This window comes from Myotis daubentonii, chromosome 1 (genome assembly GCF_963259705.1).
Source record: "Myotis daubentonii chromosome 1, mMyoDau2.1, whole genome shotgun sequence".
NCBI lineage: Eukaryota > Metazoa > Chordata > Mammalia > Chiroptera > Vespertilionidae > Myotis > Myotis daubentonii.
Genome location: NC_081840.1, coordinates 89,119,614 through 89,140,013, shown reverse-complemented (window position 1 = coordinate 89,140,013; position 20,400 = coordinate 89,119,614). Strand labels below are relative to the sequence as shown.

Here is a 20,400-nt window from a genome sequence, read left to right as displayed (position 1 = left end):
ATTTAAATAACGTGCAGTTTGCCCAAAAACGTGCGGTCCCTGGCGTCTTAGAGATTTCTATATGGTATGAAATGTGTTAAGATCTTCGACTTGCTGGTTGGTTATATTCAAAGACATTTTGACTGTTGTATCTTTCACTGTTTTAGCAGACAATGGTAACTCTTTAATTTTTTTTAGAATATCTGCTTTGTTCTTAAAATCCCGAAATAGCTCTTCGGATGCATTTATAAAACAACTTTTTATGTATTCGCTGTCTGTATATGGTTTTCCTCTCTTAGCAGTCTCTTGACTAACCACAAAACTTGCAATATTAACATTGTTGGAAGATTGCATCCAGTAATTAAATACAGAACTTGAATTTTCTTGACTCTTCTGAAGTTCCTCAACTGCTTTCTTCCTTGCATCACCGACAGGATATTTAGTACTAAATGACACGTGTTTAGTTGTAAAGTGTCTCTCCAAATTTGATTTCTTGTTATGCGCCAATTTTTCCTGACAAATAAGACAGGTCAGAAGGCCATTTAAGTTTTGAATAAACACTAAAGTCTCGGTCCATTCAACTTTAAATTCACGGTTTTCGTCTTCCGGTTTTCTTTGCTTCTTTGTAGCCATGTCAAACAGGGCACCTAAAAAAAGTTTCATTTTATAATAATAAAGCCACCAACACAAAATAATTACAATTCTTAAATTGATGAACAAAATACCTGTAGGATTTGCAGCTGGTTGGAAAAATACAGGTAACTTTATGCTTCGAGTAGGTACTTTTGTTACCCACACGCGATTTGCGGGCACTACTAGCACTAACCACTGCACATGAGACTGCTGACTGACTGGCTCACGCAACTCCTGCATGAATCGCAACTCCTGCATGAATCACGTGCGCCTTCCTCTTGCTGCGTATCCCGAGGCTCGCCTCCGCCGTATCTCCCTATCTCCCGTCGCCCAGCCCAACCGACCAACACCCCCCACTTCCAAACCACTTCTTCAAACTCCAGGGGTGGGCAAACTTTTTGACTCGAGGGCCACAATGGGTTCTTAAACTGGACCGGAGGGCCGGCCGGAACAAAAGCATGGATGGAGTGTTTGTGTGAACTAATATAAATTCAAAGTAAACATCATTACATAAAAGGGTACGGTCTTTTTTTTTTTTTTAGTTTTATTCATTTCAAACAGGCCGGATCCGGCCTGCGGGCCGTAGTTTGCCCACGGCTGTACTAGACTCACCCAGGCTGAAAACCGACTTCTGCGCATGGGCCACGAAGTTTCAATCGCACTGTACATGCGCGCCTGCACGTGGTATTTTGTGGAAGAGCCACACTCAAGGGGCCAAAGAGCCGCATGTGGCTCGCGAGCTGCGGTTTGCCGACCACTGTTCTATACCATTGATACCCATCTATTGGATGTGTCTGTTACCTCTCTCTAAGCTGATATTACTTATCTGACATAGATTTTCTTGCTTATAAGAACCAGATTATATTCCTTTTTTCTCTTTGACATTTCTTACCTCAACTCTTGTTTCCTTTACAACCCTAACTCTTTAATGCCACTTCCTTCTAGTTTTTCTTGATCTTTTTTGCCTGCCTCTCCTCCTTTCCTTCCTCTGAATTCCCAAAGGATATCTGTCTCTGTATTATAAAGGTAGGCATTCTGTACTTTGTATTTTAATGATATACATCCATTATCTCCTCTACTAAAGCCAAGTCATGTCACTTGGCTTATGTATGCTATCTCTTTAGATCTCATTTATGTTAAAGTATGAGTAGTTTCTCTTTATTTCCATATACTTCATTTTTGTTGTTGTTGTTCTACAGACAAATACACAAATGAAAGTACCTTAATGGAATTACCCCAAATCTTTGGAGATCAGACTACTACAGGGATAACCTAAATAGATTTACTCACTAGGAAGTAAACATATACTTTTTAGAATGATGGGAGGAGGAAAGAGGGATTTCAAGAAGGAGAAAAAGTTAAAGAATAGTGAATTATATCAGCTACATGTAATTATTGCAAAGAAGACCAGAGTATGGGGGGAGGGCGCAGAATATGAATGTCTTACCATTTAGAGGCAACCACTGTTAACCCTATTGCATATGTCTGACCTTTTCTATTTGAAAATATGTTTGTTATAGCCCTGGCTGATGTGGCTCAGTTAGCTGGACGTCCTCCTATGCACTGAAAGGTTGCCGTTTGATTCCTGATCAAGGCACATGCCCGGGTTACAGGCTCAATCCCTCATAGAGGGCACTTTCACATAGATGTTTCTCTCTCTCTCCTCCCTTCCTCTTAAAAAAAATCAATAAAAATTTTTTAAAAAGGAAATATCTTTATTATTAAAATAATATAAGTACATACTCCTTATAAAAATTCAAACAGTGTAGAAATATTTAGAATTAACAATTTTTTCTTTTTCTTCTTTCTCAGTTCCGCCCTTTCTCCATAGGAAACATTTGTTTATAGTATTTGTATAAATACAAACCCTCTTGTTATTATAATCAGTGTATATGGGATTGTGTTATTCACTAATTTGATTTTTTTTCTACTTAGAATATACGAAAAATCTTTCCAAATTGTAGACCTCTTGCATTTTAAAAGTGACAGGATAGAATTTTTTTAAAGAAATGCCCATATTAAAAAATTCCAATAGTGTAGAAAAGGATTGAGTAGAATGGTCATCCAGTCCCATGCCTATTACCTTAATTTTTGTATATTGTTTCAGAAATATTTTATGCTTTTTTAGGTTCTCTTTCTTTTTCTTCCTTTCTTTCCTTTTTCTTTTATTTTTAACGCAAATGGGATCATATTGTCATATATAGAAAAACCTGAACATTTTTCCCTATTAACATATTATTTAAGAACTGTTCTTATACTGTGTAATGACTATGATTTTTCATCATATGTACTATAATTTACTTAACCTTTCTCTGATTATTAGATGCTTACATTTCAGTTTTTCACTATTATGTTAAAGCCTTTTAAATTCATGGTTAAGCCCTAGCGAGTTTGGCTCAGTGGATAGAGCATCAGCCTGCGTACTGAAAGGTCCCATGTTCGATTCCGGTCAAGGGCATATGCTCGGGTTGTGGCTTGATCCCCAGTAAGGGGCGTGCAGGAGTAAGCCAATCAATAATTCTCTCTCATCATTGATGTTTCTGTCTCTCTCTTCCTCTCCCTTCCTCTCTGAAATCAATAAAAGTATATTAAAAAATTCATAGTTAAAAATAAAATTCGTAGTTAAGTGCTTGAATTCACTCCAGTGTTTGTATTGCTTTGGAGAAAAAGCTGAAAATTAGAAGAATGAAAAGGAAAGGTTGAATTTATTTTCAGTTGCACTTTGAGTTTCAAAAACTAATGGAAATCAAAGTCCAATTTTGGCTGAATGTACTTTTAAATTGCAAAATATAAATATCTAGTTTATTACACTTTTGCTCAGGTTTATATTAATGTGTAAGCTGTCCAGTTACTAAACCCTTGTTTGAGTTCTATGATTCTATGTAAATTTTTGCAATAGAAGCACAATTATTTATCAGCATTTAATGTAAAATTTGTGAAATGATAGGTAATAGATTTTATTTTTGTTTTTTAATCAGTGACTTTTTTGAACGAACCATTCTGTGCAACAGTCTTGTGTGGAGTTGTGCTGTGACGGGCAGACCTGGACTGACCTATCAGGAAGCACTTGAGTCAGAAAAAAGAGCAAGACAGAATCTTCAGAGTTTTCCAGAACCACTAATTATTCCAGTTTTATACTTGACCAACCTTACCCATCGTTCACGCTTACATGAAATTTGTGATGATATTTTTGCATATGTCAAGGATCGATATTTTGTCGAAGAAACTGTGGAAGTCATTAGGAACAATGGTGCAAGGTAAAGTACTTTTAATTTTTTTTTGATCTGCAGATACCCCCATTGCTTAAAATCCAAGATACACAAAAGGCTGAAATGAAGAAAGCTTCCCTTTTACTATCCTCCAGCTACCCTGTTACCCTTCCCACAGAGCTCTAGTGTTAGTTTCTTATGTATTTTTCTAAAGCTAATATTTATGTAGACCACCAAAAACACGCACAGGAAGGCGTGCACACACACACACACACACACACACACACAATCTCCTGCCCACTTTAATACAAAAGGTAACACACTATACTGTATCTTTCATCTTGATTTTGATGAATAATTGGATACTTTTTTAAATTAATTGTAGAAGCAACAAATGGTAAAAATTGAAGAATTTTTCATGTCTAGAAAAAGCTATATCTTTAGCCCCAGCTGGTTTGGCTCAGTGGATATCGTGTTGGCCTGTGGACTGAAGGGTGCCAGGTTTGATTCCAGTCAAGGGCACATGCCCGGGTTAAAGGCTCGATCCCCAGTAGGGGGTATGCAGGGGGCAGCTGATCAGTGATTCTCTTTCATCACTGATGTTTTTATCTCTCCCTCTCCCTTCCTCTCTGAAATAAATAAATAAATAAATAAATAAATAAATAAATAAATAAATGTTATATCTTTATTTTGGGGGGAGAGATTAACATGTCACCAGTAATCTCACCAAGAACATACCCTTTTAAAAACAAATCAAATTATAAATACTGTTTTGGAGTATGTTTTATGGTTTTTGGTGATATACTTAGCAAACAGATTTTTGTGTTCGATCTATATCACCAAAAGAAATAATAGGATCATTTCTGGGGAGGACAGTTTTTTTCTTCTTATAGTCACTATTTTTATTTGACTTATGCCAGAAATGTTTTCTGAATTACAAATCATTGAGATGCATTAAACTTTAACATTAGGAATATAGCTTACATCTAAAAATGTATTGGTTCATTGTGTTTTATATAGGTTTTTTTTTAAAATATACTTTATTGATTTTTTACAGAGAGGAAAGGAGAGGGATAGAGAGTTAGAAACATCGATGAGAGAGAAACATCGATCAGCTGCCTCCTGCATACTCCCTACTGGGTATGTGCCCGCAACCAAGGTACATGCCCTTGATCGGAATCGAACCTGGGACCCTTTGAGTCCACAGGCCGATGCTCTGTTCATTGAGCCAAACCAGTTAGGCCTGTTTTTTGTTGTTGTTATTGTTTTTTATAATACTTTAAAAATGGATTTCAGGTATTTGTAGCTGTTAACAGTAGTATACTAGGTTATATTGCAGAAATGGGAAATTTGGGAGTCACAATTATTCATCAGGAAACATACCTCTTCTTGCTTAAGAAGGCTTTAAATGATAAAGTATGAGAAATTAGTATTTTTCTGCAAACTTTTAAGGCTTAATTTTCATAATACACATTGACCATTCTTAATCTCTATGCAGGAAAGGAGACATTGTGGAAGACTCCTTACTTTTTGCCTTTATCAGGAGCCTCAGGAAGTAATATTATGAGTCTAGCCATCTTTGCTCTCAGCTCAGGCCTAGGTAGTTCTGATTGCTCTGATATTGTGTTTCACATGTTGCTTAGTGATTGTAAGTATCACTTATAGGCTAGACACTGGTTTGGTACTGGGGATACAAAAAGGATTAAAATGCCCTTTAAGATTCAATTAAGAAAGAGACAACCATTTCAACTTGCCAAGTATTAAAATTAATGTATGAATGAAGTAATTCAGGAGCATCCAGGTTCAGAATGCCACAAAGGCTAGGTCTGGGTTCCCTGCTCTCATGCTAACACTAGATATTTTAGTTTTTTAGTCTTTGCCAGATCTGATGATATCTCAGTGTCTGTTTGTTCAGGTTCTTTGCCCATTTTTCTTTTGGCTTGATTGTCTTCAGTAGATTTGTGAGAGCTATTTATTAAATACTAGGCATATTATACTTCTGTCTTACTGTTGCAAATATTTTGCCATTTCACTTTTTTTTTTTAATATATCTTATTGGTTTTTTTACAGAGAGGAAGGGAGAGAGATAGTTAGAAACATCGATCAGCTGCCTCCTGCACACCCTCCACGGGGGATGTGCCCGCAACCCAGGTACATGCCCTTGACCGGAATCGAACCTGGGACCTTTCAGTCCGCAGGCCAACGCTCTAGCCACTGAGCCAAACCGGTTTTGGCTCACTTTTTGTTTTTTCTTAACGATGCAGTTAGTACAAATTTTTTAAAATGTGTATGAATAATATAATATAATTAAGAAATAAAGAATAAAAGTGTAATCAATCTTTGATTTTTGTTTATAGTTTGGGAAAATTATAAATTTCTAATTTTATGGGAGGCAGAATAGTGTGATAGTGAAGGATCTAGGCTTTGGAGTCAGACTGCCTTTTTGAACAATTGACATCCTTTCAGGTTATTATGAGACTGTGTTGGGGGGTATACATTTTGAATTGCTACATAAATAGAATATAGTAGTAGCATTTTACCATGGGGGTGGGGTGGGATGATAAGGCTGCAATTGGCCAAATAGGCTTATATGGAAGTTAATATTTTTCTTCTATTACTCATTAGCTTTTCTATTAAAATTTAAATTTTGTTATAATTAAGCTTCAAGCCTGACTTAAGATTTCTGCTACTTTAGATCTTGAGTTTCTGAGTACACCCTTTCTTTTTACCCTTTTCACTTAAATCTCAGTTAAAATAATTTTAATATGTAAACTTGCCTAATGATAGGTTTCCTTTTGGTTGGAATGGTGCCTCCACCACCTACTTACCACCTGCATAACTTTTGGGAAAATATTTAACATCACTCATCTCTCTTTTGCATACTTAGTAGAATTATTGTGAAGATAAACTGAGATGCTGTATGTGAAGTGCCAGGCACATAGCAAGTGCTCAATAAATAAGTTAAAAAGTTAATCTTTTTCCATTTTGATTTTTGAGTTCTCTGTCATGCTTATAAACTCTTATTCTAATTGTATTTTCTGGGATTTCTATTTGGGTTTTTATTTTTATAAATTGGGTTGTAGGGTGGTGGTCTAAGCTGTTTAGATAGCCAAGGGCCTTATCAAGTCAGTGACCATTCCTATGTTTCTGGCACCTTTAAATAGTGCTGTTCTGTCCTATGGGGACAGCTTTTAAGATGACTCTTGTAATGTGATCTCTTGCTTCCGCGTGTAGTGGTGAGAGTGTCTGTCCCCTTTAATAAACCATAGTCAATAGTCCTGATTTCATTATTATACTAGAGGCCCAGTGCACGAAATTTGTGCACTGTGGGGGTGGGAGGGTCCCTTAGACCGGCCTGCGCACTCTTGCAGTCCGGGACCCCTCGCTCCTTACTGCCGGCCTGTGGTGGAGGCAGGAGAGGCTCCTGCCACCGCCACTGCGTTCACCAGCCATGAGCTGGTGCTCCCCCTGTGGGAGCGCACTGACCACCAGGGGGCAGCTACTGTGTTAGCATCTGCCCCCTGGTGGTCAGTGCGCGTCATAGCGACCGGTTGTTCCAGCGGTCGTTCCGCTGTTCCATCTATTTGCATATTAGGGTTTTATTATATAGAAGAGGATTAGTGACTTTCCTTGCTGTTTTCCATGGAGATGTTTTAAGGGATAATATATTAGGTACAGGCCATCTTAAATCTCCAAGCTGCTGCAACCCAGTAAAATAAAGATCTTTGTAAATTAATATTAGAAAAGGAAAAAAAAAACTCCTATTACGTTAATATGAGCAAATGAGTTGGCATGATGTTTTTCATTTGGACTGTGTTCTAGACCCCCAAGAATACATGTCCCTTCTGGCGTCACATCTACTTGTGTAACTTTTGGTATTGAATTCAATTTTGGGATGATGGAAGTGGTAAAATCCTGGCATCCTCAAAGAGGGGCTAGGATAAGTCCAGCTTCTGTGATGAGAAAATCCAGGTTGACTTTCCTAAGTATTCTGTTGTTGTTTTTTCATCCTCACCTGAGGATACATTTATTGATTTTAGAGAGCGAGAGAAACATCGATTAGTTGCCTCCTATTTATGTCTCTACCGGGGATTGAACCTGCAACCCAGGTATTTGCCCTGATTTAGAATTGAACCCACAGCCTTTTGCTGTATGAAACCACTCTCCAACCAACTGAGCCTCCCCTTCCCTCCCCCCCCCCCCCCCCCCCCCGCCCAAGGCATTCCTGTTGATTTGTATTTGTAGACTTCTTTGGCCTTTCTTCCTTGCTGTGGCATGAGGTTTATTGGTAGGGGGCTTATTTAGAGAAATAAATGAATTTCTACCAGTAACTGAGAAATAGCAGGCATTTACATGAGGTCCATTAGTATAAGGTGTCTGTGCTCCCACTCCCACCTTTCATTCTTCATCCTTTCTCCACAGAATGTGAAGTTGCAAGAATTTGCTTACATGGTGCACACATTTTCATCACTCTCTGCTTTTTGTTGTTGTTGTTAAATGAGCGTTATTGAGATATAATTCATACACCATAAAACTTGCCCATTTAAAAGTGCAATTCAGTGGGTTTTTGTATATTCACAAAGTTATGAGGCTATCACCACTACCTAATTACGGAATATTTTCATCACCCTAAGAAGTCCTGTGTTAGCAGACACTACCAACTACCCTCTCCCCTCAGCCCATGGCACCCACTAATCTATATTTTCTGTCTCTGGATTTGCTTATACTGGACATCCTATATAATAAAGAGGTAATATGCTTATTAACCCTCATGCCCTCAAAAGATGGCTGCCTATGACCAGGCCAGCAGGGGGGTTAGTGAGGGACGACCAAACGACTGAACAGCAGGCTGCATGGGGCAACCAGGCCGGCAGGGGGGTTAGTGAGGGACAACCAAATGACTGAACAAGCAGGCTGCGTGGAGCAACCAAGCCGGCAGGAGGGCCATGAGGGGTGACCAGGCCGGTGCAGGGGGCAGTTGGGGGCGACCAGGCCGGCAGGGAGGGGGCAGTTAGAAGCGACCAGGCCGACAGGGGGTGGCAGTAAGAGGTGACCAGGCAGGCAGGCAGGTGAGCGATTAGGAGCCAGTGGTCCAGGATAGTAAGAGGGATGTCCAGCTGCCGGTTTAGGCTCGATCCCTAGAATCGGGCCTAAACCGGCAGTCAGACATCCCACAAGGGGTCCTGGATTGGAGAGGGTGCAGGCTGGGCTAAGGGGACCCCCCCTCCCATGCATGAATTTTGTGCACCGGGCCTCTAGTCTCATATAAATAGAATCATAATATGTATCCTTCTGTGTGGTTTCTTTCATTTACTGTAATGTTTTCAAGGTTCATCCACATTGTAGATCTATCAGTGTCTTATTTCTTTTTATTGATAAACTAGAGGCCTGGTGCATGGAATTCATGCATGGGGGGTGTCCCTCAGCCCAGCCTGCACCCTCTTTAATTCGGGATCCCTCTCGCAATCTGGGACCACTGGCTCCTAACTGCTCACCTGCCTGCCTGCCTGATTGCCCCTAACCACTCTGCCTGCCTGCCTGCCTGATTGCCCCTAACAGCATCTGCCTGCTTGCCTGATGCCCCTAACTGCTCCCCTGCAGGCCTGATCGCCCCTAATCGCTCTTCCCTGCCAACCTGATCGCCCTAACCGCCTCTGCCTCGGCCTCTGCTCTGAGCTTTGTCCAGAAGGATGTCTGGAAGACGTCTGGTCTATCTGGTCTAATTAGCATATTACCCTTTTATTAGTATAGATTCTGCTATATGGATCTATTACATTTTTTTATCTGTTTATCAGTTCATGGACACTTCGGTTGTTTTCACTTTTGAGCTATTATAAATAACTAGAGGCCTGATGCATGAAAATCATGCAAAAGTAGGCCTTCCTTTCTCTGGCTGCTGGCACTGTCTTCCCTCTGGCACCCAGGACCCAGGCTTCCCTTGCAGCCCGGCTTCATCGGCAAGGTCGTCTGGAAGGACCTCCGGTCTAATTAGCATATTACGCTTTTATTATATAGGATGCTATAAAGAACATTCATGTACAAGTTTTTGTTTGAACTTATGTTTTCAGTTCTCTTGGGTCTAGTATTCTAGTAACTGCTAAGTCATATGGTAACTGTGTTGGATGGAGGAATATCCAAGATGTTTTCTAAAGCAGCTGTGTCACTTTATATTCCCACTTGCAATGTATGAGAGTTCTAGTTTCTCCATTTCCTCACCAAGTCATATATGTATGGACAATTTAGTATTGTCCGTCTTTTTTATTTTGCCATCCTAGTGGGTGTGAAGTGGTATCTCACTGTAGTTTTGATTTACATTTCCCTAATGACTAATTATGTTGAGTATCATTTCATGTGCTTATTGATCGTTTGTATATCTTCTTTGGAGAAATGCCTATTCTGGTCCTTTGCCCGTTAAAAAAAAATATATCTTTTTATTGCTTTCAGAGAGGAAGGGAGAGGGAGAGAGAGATAGAAACATCAATGATGACAGAGAATCATGGATCAGCTGCCTCCTGCATGCCTCCTACTGGGGATCAAGTCTACAACCCAGACATGTGCCCTGACTGGGAATCGAATTGTGACCTTCTGGTTCATAGGTCGATGCTCAACCACTGAGTCATGCTGGTCTGGCCCTTTCCCCTTTTAAAATGGGTTATTTATATTTTTATTACATAGTTGTAAGTGTTTCTTGTTTTTTGATACTAAGAAGCAGATATATGATTTATTCCATTCTTTGGAATTGCCTTTTCACTTTCTTGATAGTACCATTTGTAGCGCCATCTCCCTTTGCTTTTAACTTTCGTTTCTCCTTGTCACTAGCATCTACCTTTTGTTTCTATCTCTTTGGTAGTACTTATCAGTGGTCCTAAAGGACTGCTTCATTCATTACCATGAGAGTTACAGGAAAGAACATGTTAAGTTACAAAGAAATGGAATAGTGGTTGAATTAGTATAGGTTCTCTGGATCTTTTTCTCTCAGTATTCTTTTCTTATTGTCTCATTACCTTTAGGTATTCCTCCCCATTTTCTTTTTCATCTCACAAGTATAGATTAGGTGCTTCCGTCCCCACCAAGACTTAATGATTTAAAGTAAGCAATCAGTTAACAGATTCTTCTAGAAGATCCTTTGTCATTGCTATGACAGAGGTAGTAAAGAGAACAACTGACTACTTGACTGAGTCAGCAGTTTAGTTCTTTACCCTCCCCATCCTAATAAACACCCAGCATACCTGCCAATCATGCTGACATTAGTTCTCTGCTACTTCCTTAGAGCCTACAGGAGAAGTGAGAAGATGGGTGGTGGTCTTGTGAAAAGAATATTAAACTTGGAGTCAGGTCTATTAATTCTTAAATAGCTACCAGATGCTTTGTGTACACATTGTATTAGCAAGAGATAAGGCAAAAGTTTACTATTTCATTTACAGATGAGGAAACAGAGATCTAAAGACGTTAAATATATTTTTTTGTAATTGTTCAATCTATATGTACTGATCTGCTATTTACTTGCACTGTTCTAGACACTGGAGATATAGCAGTGAACAAAAAGTCATGGAGCTTCTATTCCAGCTTTTTACAAGTAGTCAGTGGTAGGATTTAAATTCAGGTATGGCTGACTTACAAAATCATTTCTTTCAATTTATCAGTCTCCTTGGTTTTGGATTCTACCCTTTATGATTAGCTGTGTGGCTCTGAACAAGAAATTTAAACTCTTTTAAGCTTTAGTCTTTTTCACCTGTTAAATTGCCTCGTGGGATGAAATGAAATAATGATTGTGAATTTTTAAAAGCCAAATATTGTCATTTGATGTATATTGTAAGTATTTGAGTGTGTTTATTGAGGGCCATGCATTAGGGGTTTTTTTTGTTTGTTTGGTTTGGTTTTTGTTTTGAGAGATGCCAGTAGTGATGTGGGGCTGTAATAGTTACCTAAGCCACTGTTGCTTGGAATCAAATTTCCCTGTTTGAAACTCTGAAAGGAAACCCACAGTTAACAATTTCAGTGTCTTTGAAAGATACAATTGTTTTTGAAGACATTCATCCCACATTTGTATATGATCTTCTGAAAAACACTACACAAGCAGATTTTAAGGCATCTAAGTTTCATTTCACTTTATAATTTTTAAAAAATATTTTTATTGATTTCAGAGAGGAATGGAGAAGGAGAGAGAGATAGAAACATCAGTGATGAGAGTCATTGATCAACTGCCTCTTGCTTGCCCCACGCTGGGCATGTGTCCTGACAGGGAGTTGAACTGTGACCTCCCAGTTCTTAGGTAGTTGCTCAACCAATGAGCCAGGCCGGCTGGGCTATCATTTCTTTTTAACAAGCCTGACATATCATTGTTTAGTGAAGGATTGGGAGGTTGATGAGCTAGAGAACTCAGATGTTTGCATGATAATAAGCCCATCTTCTGTCACCTACTGTGGAATTGGAGAGTTAAATTAGAAGAAAAGGAGGTAGAAATTGCACAAGTAAATATTTTGGACTGTTGAGTTATTCATTCTCAAGATAGGAGTAGAGTTTGAGAGAACCTGAAAAACTGAGTCAAAATATAATTTTGTATTTAGTAAATTTTTTAAAAAATTAAAGAATTTTGGGCAACTTGCTTTCAGACATTTTACAAGCACAGTCAAGATATTCTGGGAGCTGAAAGAATTTATGAGGATTTGAAACAACAGGTGTGAGAAGATACTTCTAAAAGTTGGTATACTGGCAGCAGCAAGAAGTGGCACCTAATAGCAAAGCAGGAGGTGGAATAAACATTTACTAAGAAGTATACTGGCCTGGCTCAGTATATAATTTGGTAGCATTAGGAGATGTTGCAGAATTGAAACTATGCTTTTAAATTACAATTTTATTTTAATTCTCAGATATTAATAGCTGACCCAAAATTTTTAAAAAGTTATATACTCCTTGGTATTTACCTAAAGGAGTTGGAAACTTATGACTGCACAAAACCTGAATACAAATGTTTATAGCTGCTGTATTAATAATTGCCAAAACAGAAGCAACCAGAAGTCCTTTAGTAAGTGAATGAATAAATAAACTGTGGTACATCTAGACCAGGGGCAGGGAACATTTTTTCTGCCTATGGCCATTTGGATATTTATAACATCCTTCGAGAGCCATACAAAATTATCATCTTAAAAATTAGCCTGCTATATTTGATCGGACATTTAATTAACTCACCCCTAATGCCTTGGCATGGCCAGACCAAATAATTTCTTGGGCCTTATACGGCTCGCAGGCCAGACGTTCCCCACCCCTGGTCTAGACAAAGATTTGTTTAGAAAAGAAATGAGCTATCAAGCCATGAAAAGACATAGAGGAACCTTAAATGGATATTATTAAATGAAAGAAGCCAATCCGAAAAGGTATATATGGTATGATTCTAGCTATGACATTCTAAAAAAGGCAAAACTGTGGAGACATTAAAAAGATCTGTGGTTGCCAGGGTTGATAGAGATGAATTAGTGGAGCACAGAGATGTTTAAGGCAATGAAAATACTCTGTATGGTACTATAATGATGGATACATGTTAATACATTTGTCCAAACCCATAGAGTGTACACCAAGAGTGAACCTTATGTAAACTATGGATTTTAGTAATGATGATGTATTAATGTAGGTTCATCAGTTATAACAAATGTTCCACCCTAGTGGGGGATATTGATAATCAGAGAGGCTATGCATGTGTGGGGGCAGAGAATATATGTCTTCCTTTCAGATTTGCTGTGAGCCTAAAACTGCTCTATAAAACTAAAGTCTTTAAATAAAAATAAAGTGTGCTCTGCTTATTAAGACTGTAGTTTATATGTTTTTTAAATCTGCTTTTTTTCCTATAAAGATTCATATGTATCAGAGAAAAGTATAAAAGGTGAAGGCACTTTTTCCAGTGTGGGTTAAATCAGTAAAATAGCAGAATTGGATTTATATCAAAGAGCTTCATTTGTAGCTAGGTTTTCCCAAATATTATCCCAATACTATTTATATTTAAAATTTATGAAATGTTATCTAGTCAAGAAAAGGTTAAAAGATCACTGTTCAATATTGTTTTTAGAACTGCCTTGTAAAATAAAGATTGTAGATACTTTTTAATCTTACAGACTGATACCAGTTTTGGCTTCAAATAATGACTAATCAGCGCTCTTAACTATTGAACAATTAAAGTATATTTCCTGTGGCTATGTTGCATTGGGGGATTGCTTCAAGCACTTTAGTCTAATGAAGTAAGAGAAAATTAGCATAGCCTATCATACAGAGAGTAGGCATTTAATATATATTAGAATTGGAAATGAGAAAATGGACTTTTTATCTTTAGGCTCTTTTTATATTACTAACCTAAATGGTATTAGTGAAACATAATTAATGAAAATGCATTCATATTTAGGACAAAGAGAAATACTAAATATATTGAGAAGATAGTAGGGACAAAAGATATGTGAAGAAGAAATAGTTATTTTTACTTAAACATACATGCTTGGGTGCCAATGACTGGGTGCAGGGAATTAATCAAAGAAAAATTTTTGGAAGAGCTATTTGACTAGAATTTGAAGGCAGAGAAAAATATAAATTAGTAGAAAGGATTAAAGGCAGAAGGCTTCTTATTTAGGTGCAAAGATCATAATTTTTATCAACATAAATTTATTATAGCTCTATTTCAGAAAGAAGGCTTTCTGTTGGTCAGCTTACACTACTGACCTTTTAAGGTCAAAATTTCTGTTCTCAGCCAAGGAGTGTGCTAAGAAAATCCCGAAATTGTTGTTTTTAATCTTTCGTTCCCAATGACCCTAATATGTCAATGATACGATTTTTACTAGATACAAAAAGGAGGCTTTGGGGACAGCTAGAGTTTTTTGTTTTCTTTTGTTTTTGGAATTCTAAGTTAGAGTGATACCCATCTTTTTTAGATTGATATTAGATTTGTTGTATGTACCAAGACCCATACTTACCACCTAATTGACTCCTGGATTGCCATTGCAAGTTTAACAGTTACAATTTAGAATCAATATTTACTTGCATAATAATATAAATTGGGAAGCCATCTTGGGAAACCTTTTTTATACCATAAAAATCTTGATTTGTTAGTTGTATATATAATAATTTCTTCTGATGTATAGAAATCATCTCACTTTATTTGGCTTGACCAACTCAGGTTGTAAGAGAGAGAATACCTGTCTATTGAACTCCCTTAATGAAAAATTGGTATTTTAAGATGATTTTTTGTAATGTATATATTTGAGATGAAAAAAACTGGAGAATAGAACTCCCTTTACGTAGATTTTGCATTACACAGAACTCTGGCTATTGTTCAGGTAAGGGTAGAAGACCAATCTATACTTCAGTGAGATCCAACAAGTGGACCTACTTCAATTTGCCATCTCATATGTGTTAATGTCTTCAGAAAAGCAATAAATGTTTTTCTTTTAGGTTAAACAATCATTTAAATAACTTACATTCTGTAGGCCTTTATTCTAAATAGTCTAAACTAATAAATCTTTATTAAAGTACATTACTTTATGATAAAAGTGACCCTTTATAATGTGTATAGTTCTTGACATTTACACCTACAGTCACATAACCCATCACAATAAGACATAGAAGAACATTTTTATTACCCCCCAAAATTGCTTTGTTCCCTTTTGTAGTCCACCCTTGCCCCTACCTCCTATCCTCTAGCAACCACTGATCTGTTTTCTGTCCTTATAATTTTATCCTTTACAAAATATAAATATAAATGGAATCTTGGGTCTATTTCTGGACTCTGTTCTCTTCCATTTATTTGTATGGCTATCTTTTTGCCAATACTACAGTGTCATTATTTACTGTAGCTTTTTAGTAATACATATAGAATACTTTATTTTCCTCATGTATTGATTTTTCCCATGATATGAAATAAGTTAGTTCTTAAGTTACTGTAGCTCTATGAGCCTCACTAGGGTCATAGACTATTCCCTTCAATGGACTGTCAAACCATTTTAGGCATCACATCAACCATGTCTGCACCCAGAGTAGGCTTATTTACTTTGTTTTTTCCTTGTGACCATCATTACAACTTAGGGGACTCACCTAGGCCCTGACAAGGAAAACCATCTCTTTTTCTAACTTGAAGAACCTTGTCAAAGGTTCACTGAAAAGCTTCCTCGTAGAACCCTGAGCAATACCGTCCTTGGAAGTGATACCCAGGCACTTCAAAAGTGGGTCTATTTGATTCCTTGCATATGTTTGTGAAGTTCATATCACTAATTACAGATTCTTTTTATCATTAGAATACATAATTACCTAACAAGTTTTGGTATAATTTCCTGTAATTGTTCCTCTTTAGAAACACTGGTTTAGTTCTATCAGCCAGTAGTGAAAGTCAGCCTCCAGTTCTTTTGACACTATTTCCATTTGCTACCAATATAGACTTGGTAACTAAGCCTGATTAAGCTCCACTTTAAGGACAAAAAAATTTCTCTTTTTTTAAATAACATAATGTGAAATTTACCATTGTGACCATTTTAAGTGTATAATTCAGTGGCATTAAGTACATTCACAGTGTTCTGTGACCATCATTACTATTTCCAGAACTTCTTTATCATCCCAAGCAGAAACTCTGTACCCATTAAGCAGTAACTTACCATTTTTCCCTCATTCTAGCACCTGTTAACTTTTATTCTACTTTCTGTTTCTATGAATTTGTCTATTCTAGATACTTCAGATAAGTGGATTCATACAACATATGTTCTTTTGTGTTTGGCTTATTTCAATGAGCATAATGTTCATCCATGTTGTAGCATGTATTATTAGCCTTTTATGGCTGAATAATATTCCATGGTATGTATACATACCACATTTTATTTATCTGTTGATGGGCACTTGAGTTGTTTCCAACTTTTTGGCTATCCTCCTATATAATAAAAGGCTAATATGCAAATCAACCAAACAGTGGAACAACCAGTCGCTATGACGCACACTGACCACCAGGGGGAAGATGCTCAATGCAGGAGCTGCCCCTGGTGGTCAGTGCGCTCCCACAGGGGGAGTTCCACTCAGCCAGAAGCCCTGAGTTGGGCTCACAGCTGTCAAGTGCAGCAGCAGTGGCAGGAGCCTCTCCTGCCTCTGCAGCAGTGCTAAGGCTGTCTGACTGCTCCCTGGGAGGAGCGGGCCTAAGCCAGCAGTCAGACATCCCCCAAGGCTCCCGGACTGCGAGAGGGCACAGGCTAGGCTGAGGGACACCCACAAGTGCACAAATTTTGTGCACAAGGCCTCTAGTTGTGAATAATGCTGTTACGAACATTGGTGTACAAGTATCTGTTGAGTTCCCCTTTTCAGTTCTTATGGTCATATACCTAGAAGTGGAATAGCCAGGTCATATGATAATTCTATGTTTAATCTTTATAGGAACCGCCACATTGTTTTCCACAGTGCTGCACCATTTTACATCCCCATGAATAGTGCACAAGGATTACAGTTTCTCTACATCCTTACCCACACTTAATCATTTTTCATTTAAACCATTTTAGGCATCACATCAACCATGTCTGCACCCAGAGTAGGCTTATTTACTTTGTTTTTTCCTTTTCTTTTTTTTTAATAGCCATGATAGTATCTCACTGCAGTTTTGATTTTGTATTCCCAGTATGACTAAGATCCTGAACATCTTTTAATGTACTTATTGCCCTTTGTATCTTTTGGGAGAAATGTCTGTTCAGGCCCAGCCAGTGTAGCTCAGTGGTTGAGCGTCAACCCATGCACCAAGAGGTCACTAATTCAGTTCCTGGTCAGGGCACCTGCTTGGGTTGCCGGCTCGATCCCCAGTCGGGAGCAAGTAGGAGGCAAGCTGATCAATGATTCTCATCATTGATGTTTCTCTCTCTCTCCCTGTCCCTTCCTCTCTCTCTAAAAATCAAAAACATTTTTAAAAAAGAAAATAAATGTTTGTTCGGGTTCTTTGCCCATTTTTGAGTTGGATTGTGTGTTTTCTGTAGAGTTATAAGAGTTCTCTACATGTTCTGCCATGTCTTTGTCTTATTTGTGAATCAGGGTAATGTTAGTCTTTAAGAATGAGTTAAGAAGGGTTCTCTCCTCTTCAGTATTTTGGAAGATTTTGGGAAGAATTGGTATTGATTGTCTAAATACTTGGTAATTTTACCAGTAAAGCCATATGGTCCTGGTCCTGCACTTTTTTTTTTTTTTTTTAAGAGAGAGGTTAAGGGAAGGGAGGGAAGGAGGGAGACAAAGAGAGCGAGCAAGTAAGAGCGAAACATTCATCTGCTACCTCTTGTAAGCGCCTTGACCAGGGGTTGAACACGCAGTCTAGGTATGTGTCCTGACTAGGGACCAAACCCACAACCTTTCGGTGTATGGGTTGACACTCCAACCCACTGAGCTACATCAGGCAGAGCCTAAGCTTTTTAAAAACATTTTATTGGGAGGTTTTAGATTACTGATTCAATATACTTGCTAGTTATAGATCTCTTTAGATTATCTATTTCTTTTTGAGTCAATTATGATAGTTTGTGTGTTTCTAAGAATTTGTCCATTTCACCTAGGTTATCCAATTTATCAGCATATAATGGTTCATAGTATTTTCTTGTAATCGTTTTTATTTCTGTAAAATCAATAGGAGTGTCCCCACTTTCACTACTGCTGTTAATAATATGAGTCTCTCTTTCTTCGAAATTCTTTTTTAAGAGCAAATTATAAAGGAGCCATATATGATACTTTTAATTTAACCTGTATAAGTCTCAGAGTGAGAGGAAATGAATGAAGGGCGAAGATAAGATGTTTTGAGTGCTTTGAATTCCACATGTCAACATTTTGTTGATTCTTAAACTTGGGTGCTGTAGAACCAGTTGCTTTCTTCTGTTTGGGTGTAGTGCAGAGTTCCTAATAGGAAATCCGTAGTCCTGATTCTCTCTGTACCTGACAGCAATATTAGATGTTGTAGAGGATACTAAAGGTTGTTCTCCTGAAGGAGAATAGAAGCGTATTCTACAATGTACAGAAATGAAAAGTGCTATTACCTTATTAAAATCCACCAGCTTCCCAAAATGAACCAACTCTAACAAACCAACTCTGTCTTTCTGGAATTGTATGATTCTGTTTATTTGGGCTGTGACAAAAATTCATTTTGAAAAAACATGCAAAAGGGTAAATTATCAGTTTATTGAATCAAAGGAAAGATTAACCAGCTAATCCTGTCGTGGTAAGGTGCAGCTACATCTAACGAAGAACAAGAATAAGAACTGATTATCTCTAGTAGTACCTTCGCCATCTCTCCTCTCTTCTCCTTTGTAGGCTTTCTTTTCTCTCACTGCATACTGGCCCACTCCATGCAGCAGGGACTCTGGGTGCCAACAGGACCAGAAATTTATAGATTCCATGATAGCAGGGAAACTGATTTTTACTTTCTAGTTTCCAGATTTTAAAATCTTAGAAAAGATCTACTGGCTTAGGTCAAGGTGCCCACCCAGTAGCAACTAACTATGACCAGGGTCTTGTGGGAATATGACAGCTCTACTAGTAGCTATTATATGAAAGAAGGTGGGGCATGGGAAAAATGAAGTTCTCAGGAGAATGGGGCTGGGGAAAGCCCACAATATTAGTATATTAAAACTTTTTTATGGCAGGAGATGACCAAATGAATGATACAGTGAGCAAATTTTCTATTCTTGAGCTACTTTTTTCTCTAGAAAATAGAAATTTACCCATTGGTAATATACTAGTATATGTGCTTAAGATATTAATAAAACCTCTGGATGGCCTAAGAGTTGTAGAAGTGCCATAGATACAATTCCAGCAATGCATGCGTTTTCTCTCTCTCCTTATTATAACCTGCTTTTACTTGTGACGGTATTTATTTAACAAGTTGAGATGTATTCCACATACCATAAAATTTACGCATTTAAAATGTATAGTTCAGTAGTTTTTATCGTATTCATAGAATTGCACAGCCATCACTAGAAACTAATTTTAGAATATTTTCTACATCCCAAAAGGAAAACCCAGGCCCATTAGCAGCCACTGCCCTTTGCTCTCATCTCTTACTCTTCCCTTTATTCCCCCAAGTTCCTGGCAACCACTCCTCTACTTCCTGTCTCAGTGGATTTTCCTATTCTGGTTTTATTTTGTTTGATTTTTCATATAAATGGGATCATGTACTATGTGTGGCCTTTTACATCTGTTTTCTTTCATTTATCATACTGCTTTCAAGCTTTATCCATACTGTAGCATTTATCAGTACTTCATTTCTATATTTTTTCCATTGTATGGATATTCCACATTGTAATTATTTCAGTTGAAATTGGCACAGTAAAATAGGATTGAGGAATATTTTTATTGTGATGAATGGGTCTGAAACTGCAGTGCATAAAACCCAGATAGAGTGGGCAAAGGTAAGGGAAGCCAAAATAGGGGTAATAAAGTTAGTGAATAGGAAGCTTTCTAGAAATCAGAAATCACAACAAAAGTTTCAATAAGGCCCTGGCGGCATAGCTTTTGGTTAGAGCATCATCGGGATTTGCCAAGGTTGTGGGTTTAATCCCCAGTCAGGGCACAATTGACCAATCACTCTGGCCAGTTGCTCAATGGT

General features: G+C 37.8%; 1 protein-coding gene across 8 annotated transcripts in view; it reads left to right on the top strand.

The window, feature by feature from the left end:
* BAZ1A (bromodomain adjacent to zinc finger domain 1A) overlaps positions 1 to 20,400 on the top strand; it is a 98,805-nt gene that overhangs the window by 13,494 nt on the left and 64,911 nt on the right. For 7 of the 8 annotated variants that reach the window (XM_059710393.1, XM_059710334.1, XM_059710355.1 and 4 more), the window contains one exon: positions 3,591 to 3,869. The exons of the other annotated variant lie outside the window; for it this stretch is intronic. In XM_059710393.1, coding sequence (XP_059566376.1) covers positions 3,591 to 3,869 — 279 coding nt within the window. The remainder of the gene's footprint in view (positions 1 to 3,590; positions 3,870 to 20,400) is intronic. 8 annotated transcript variants of the gene reach the window in all.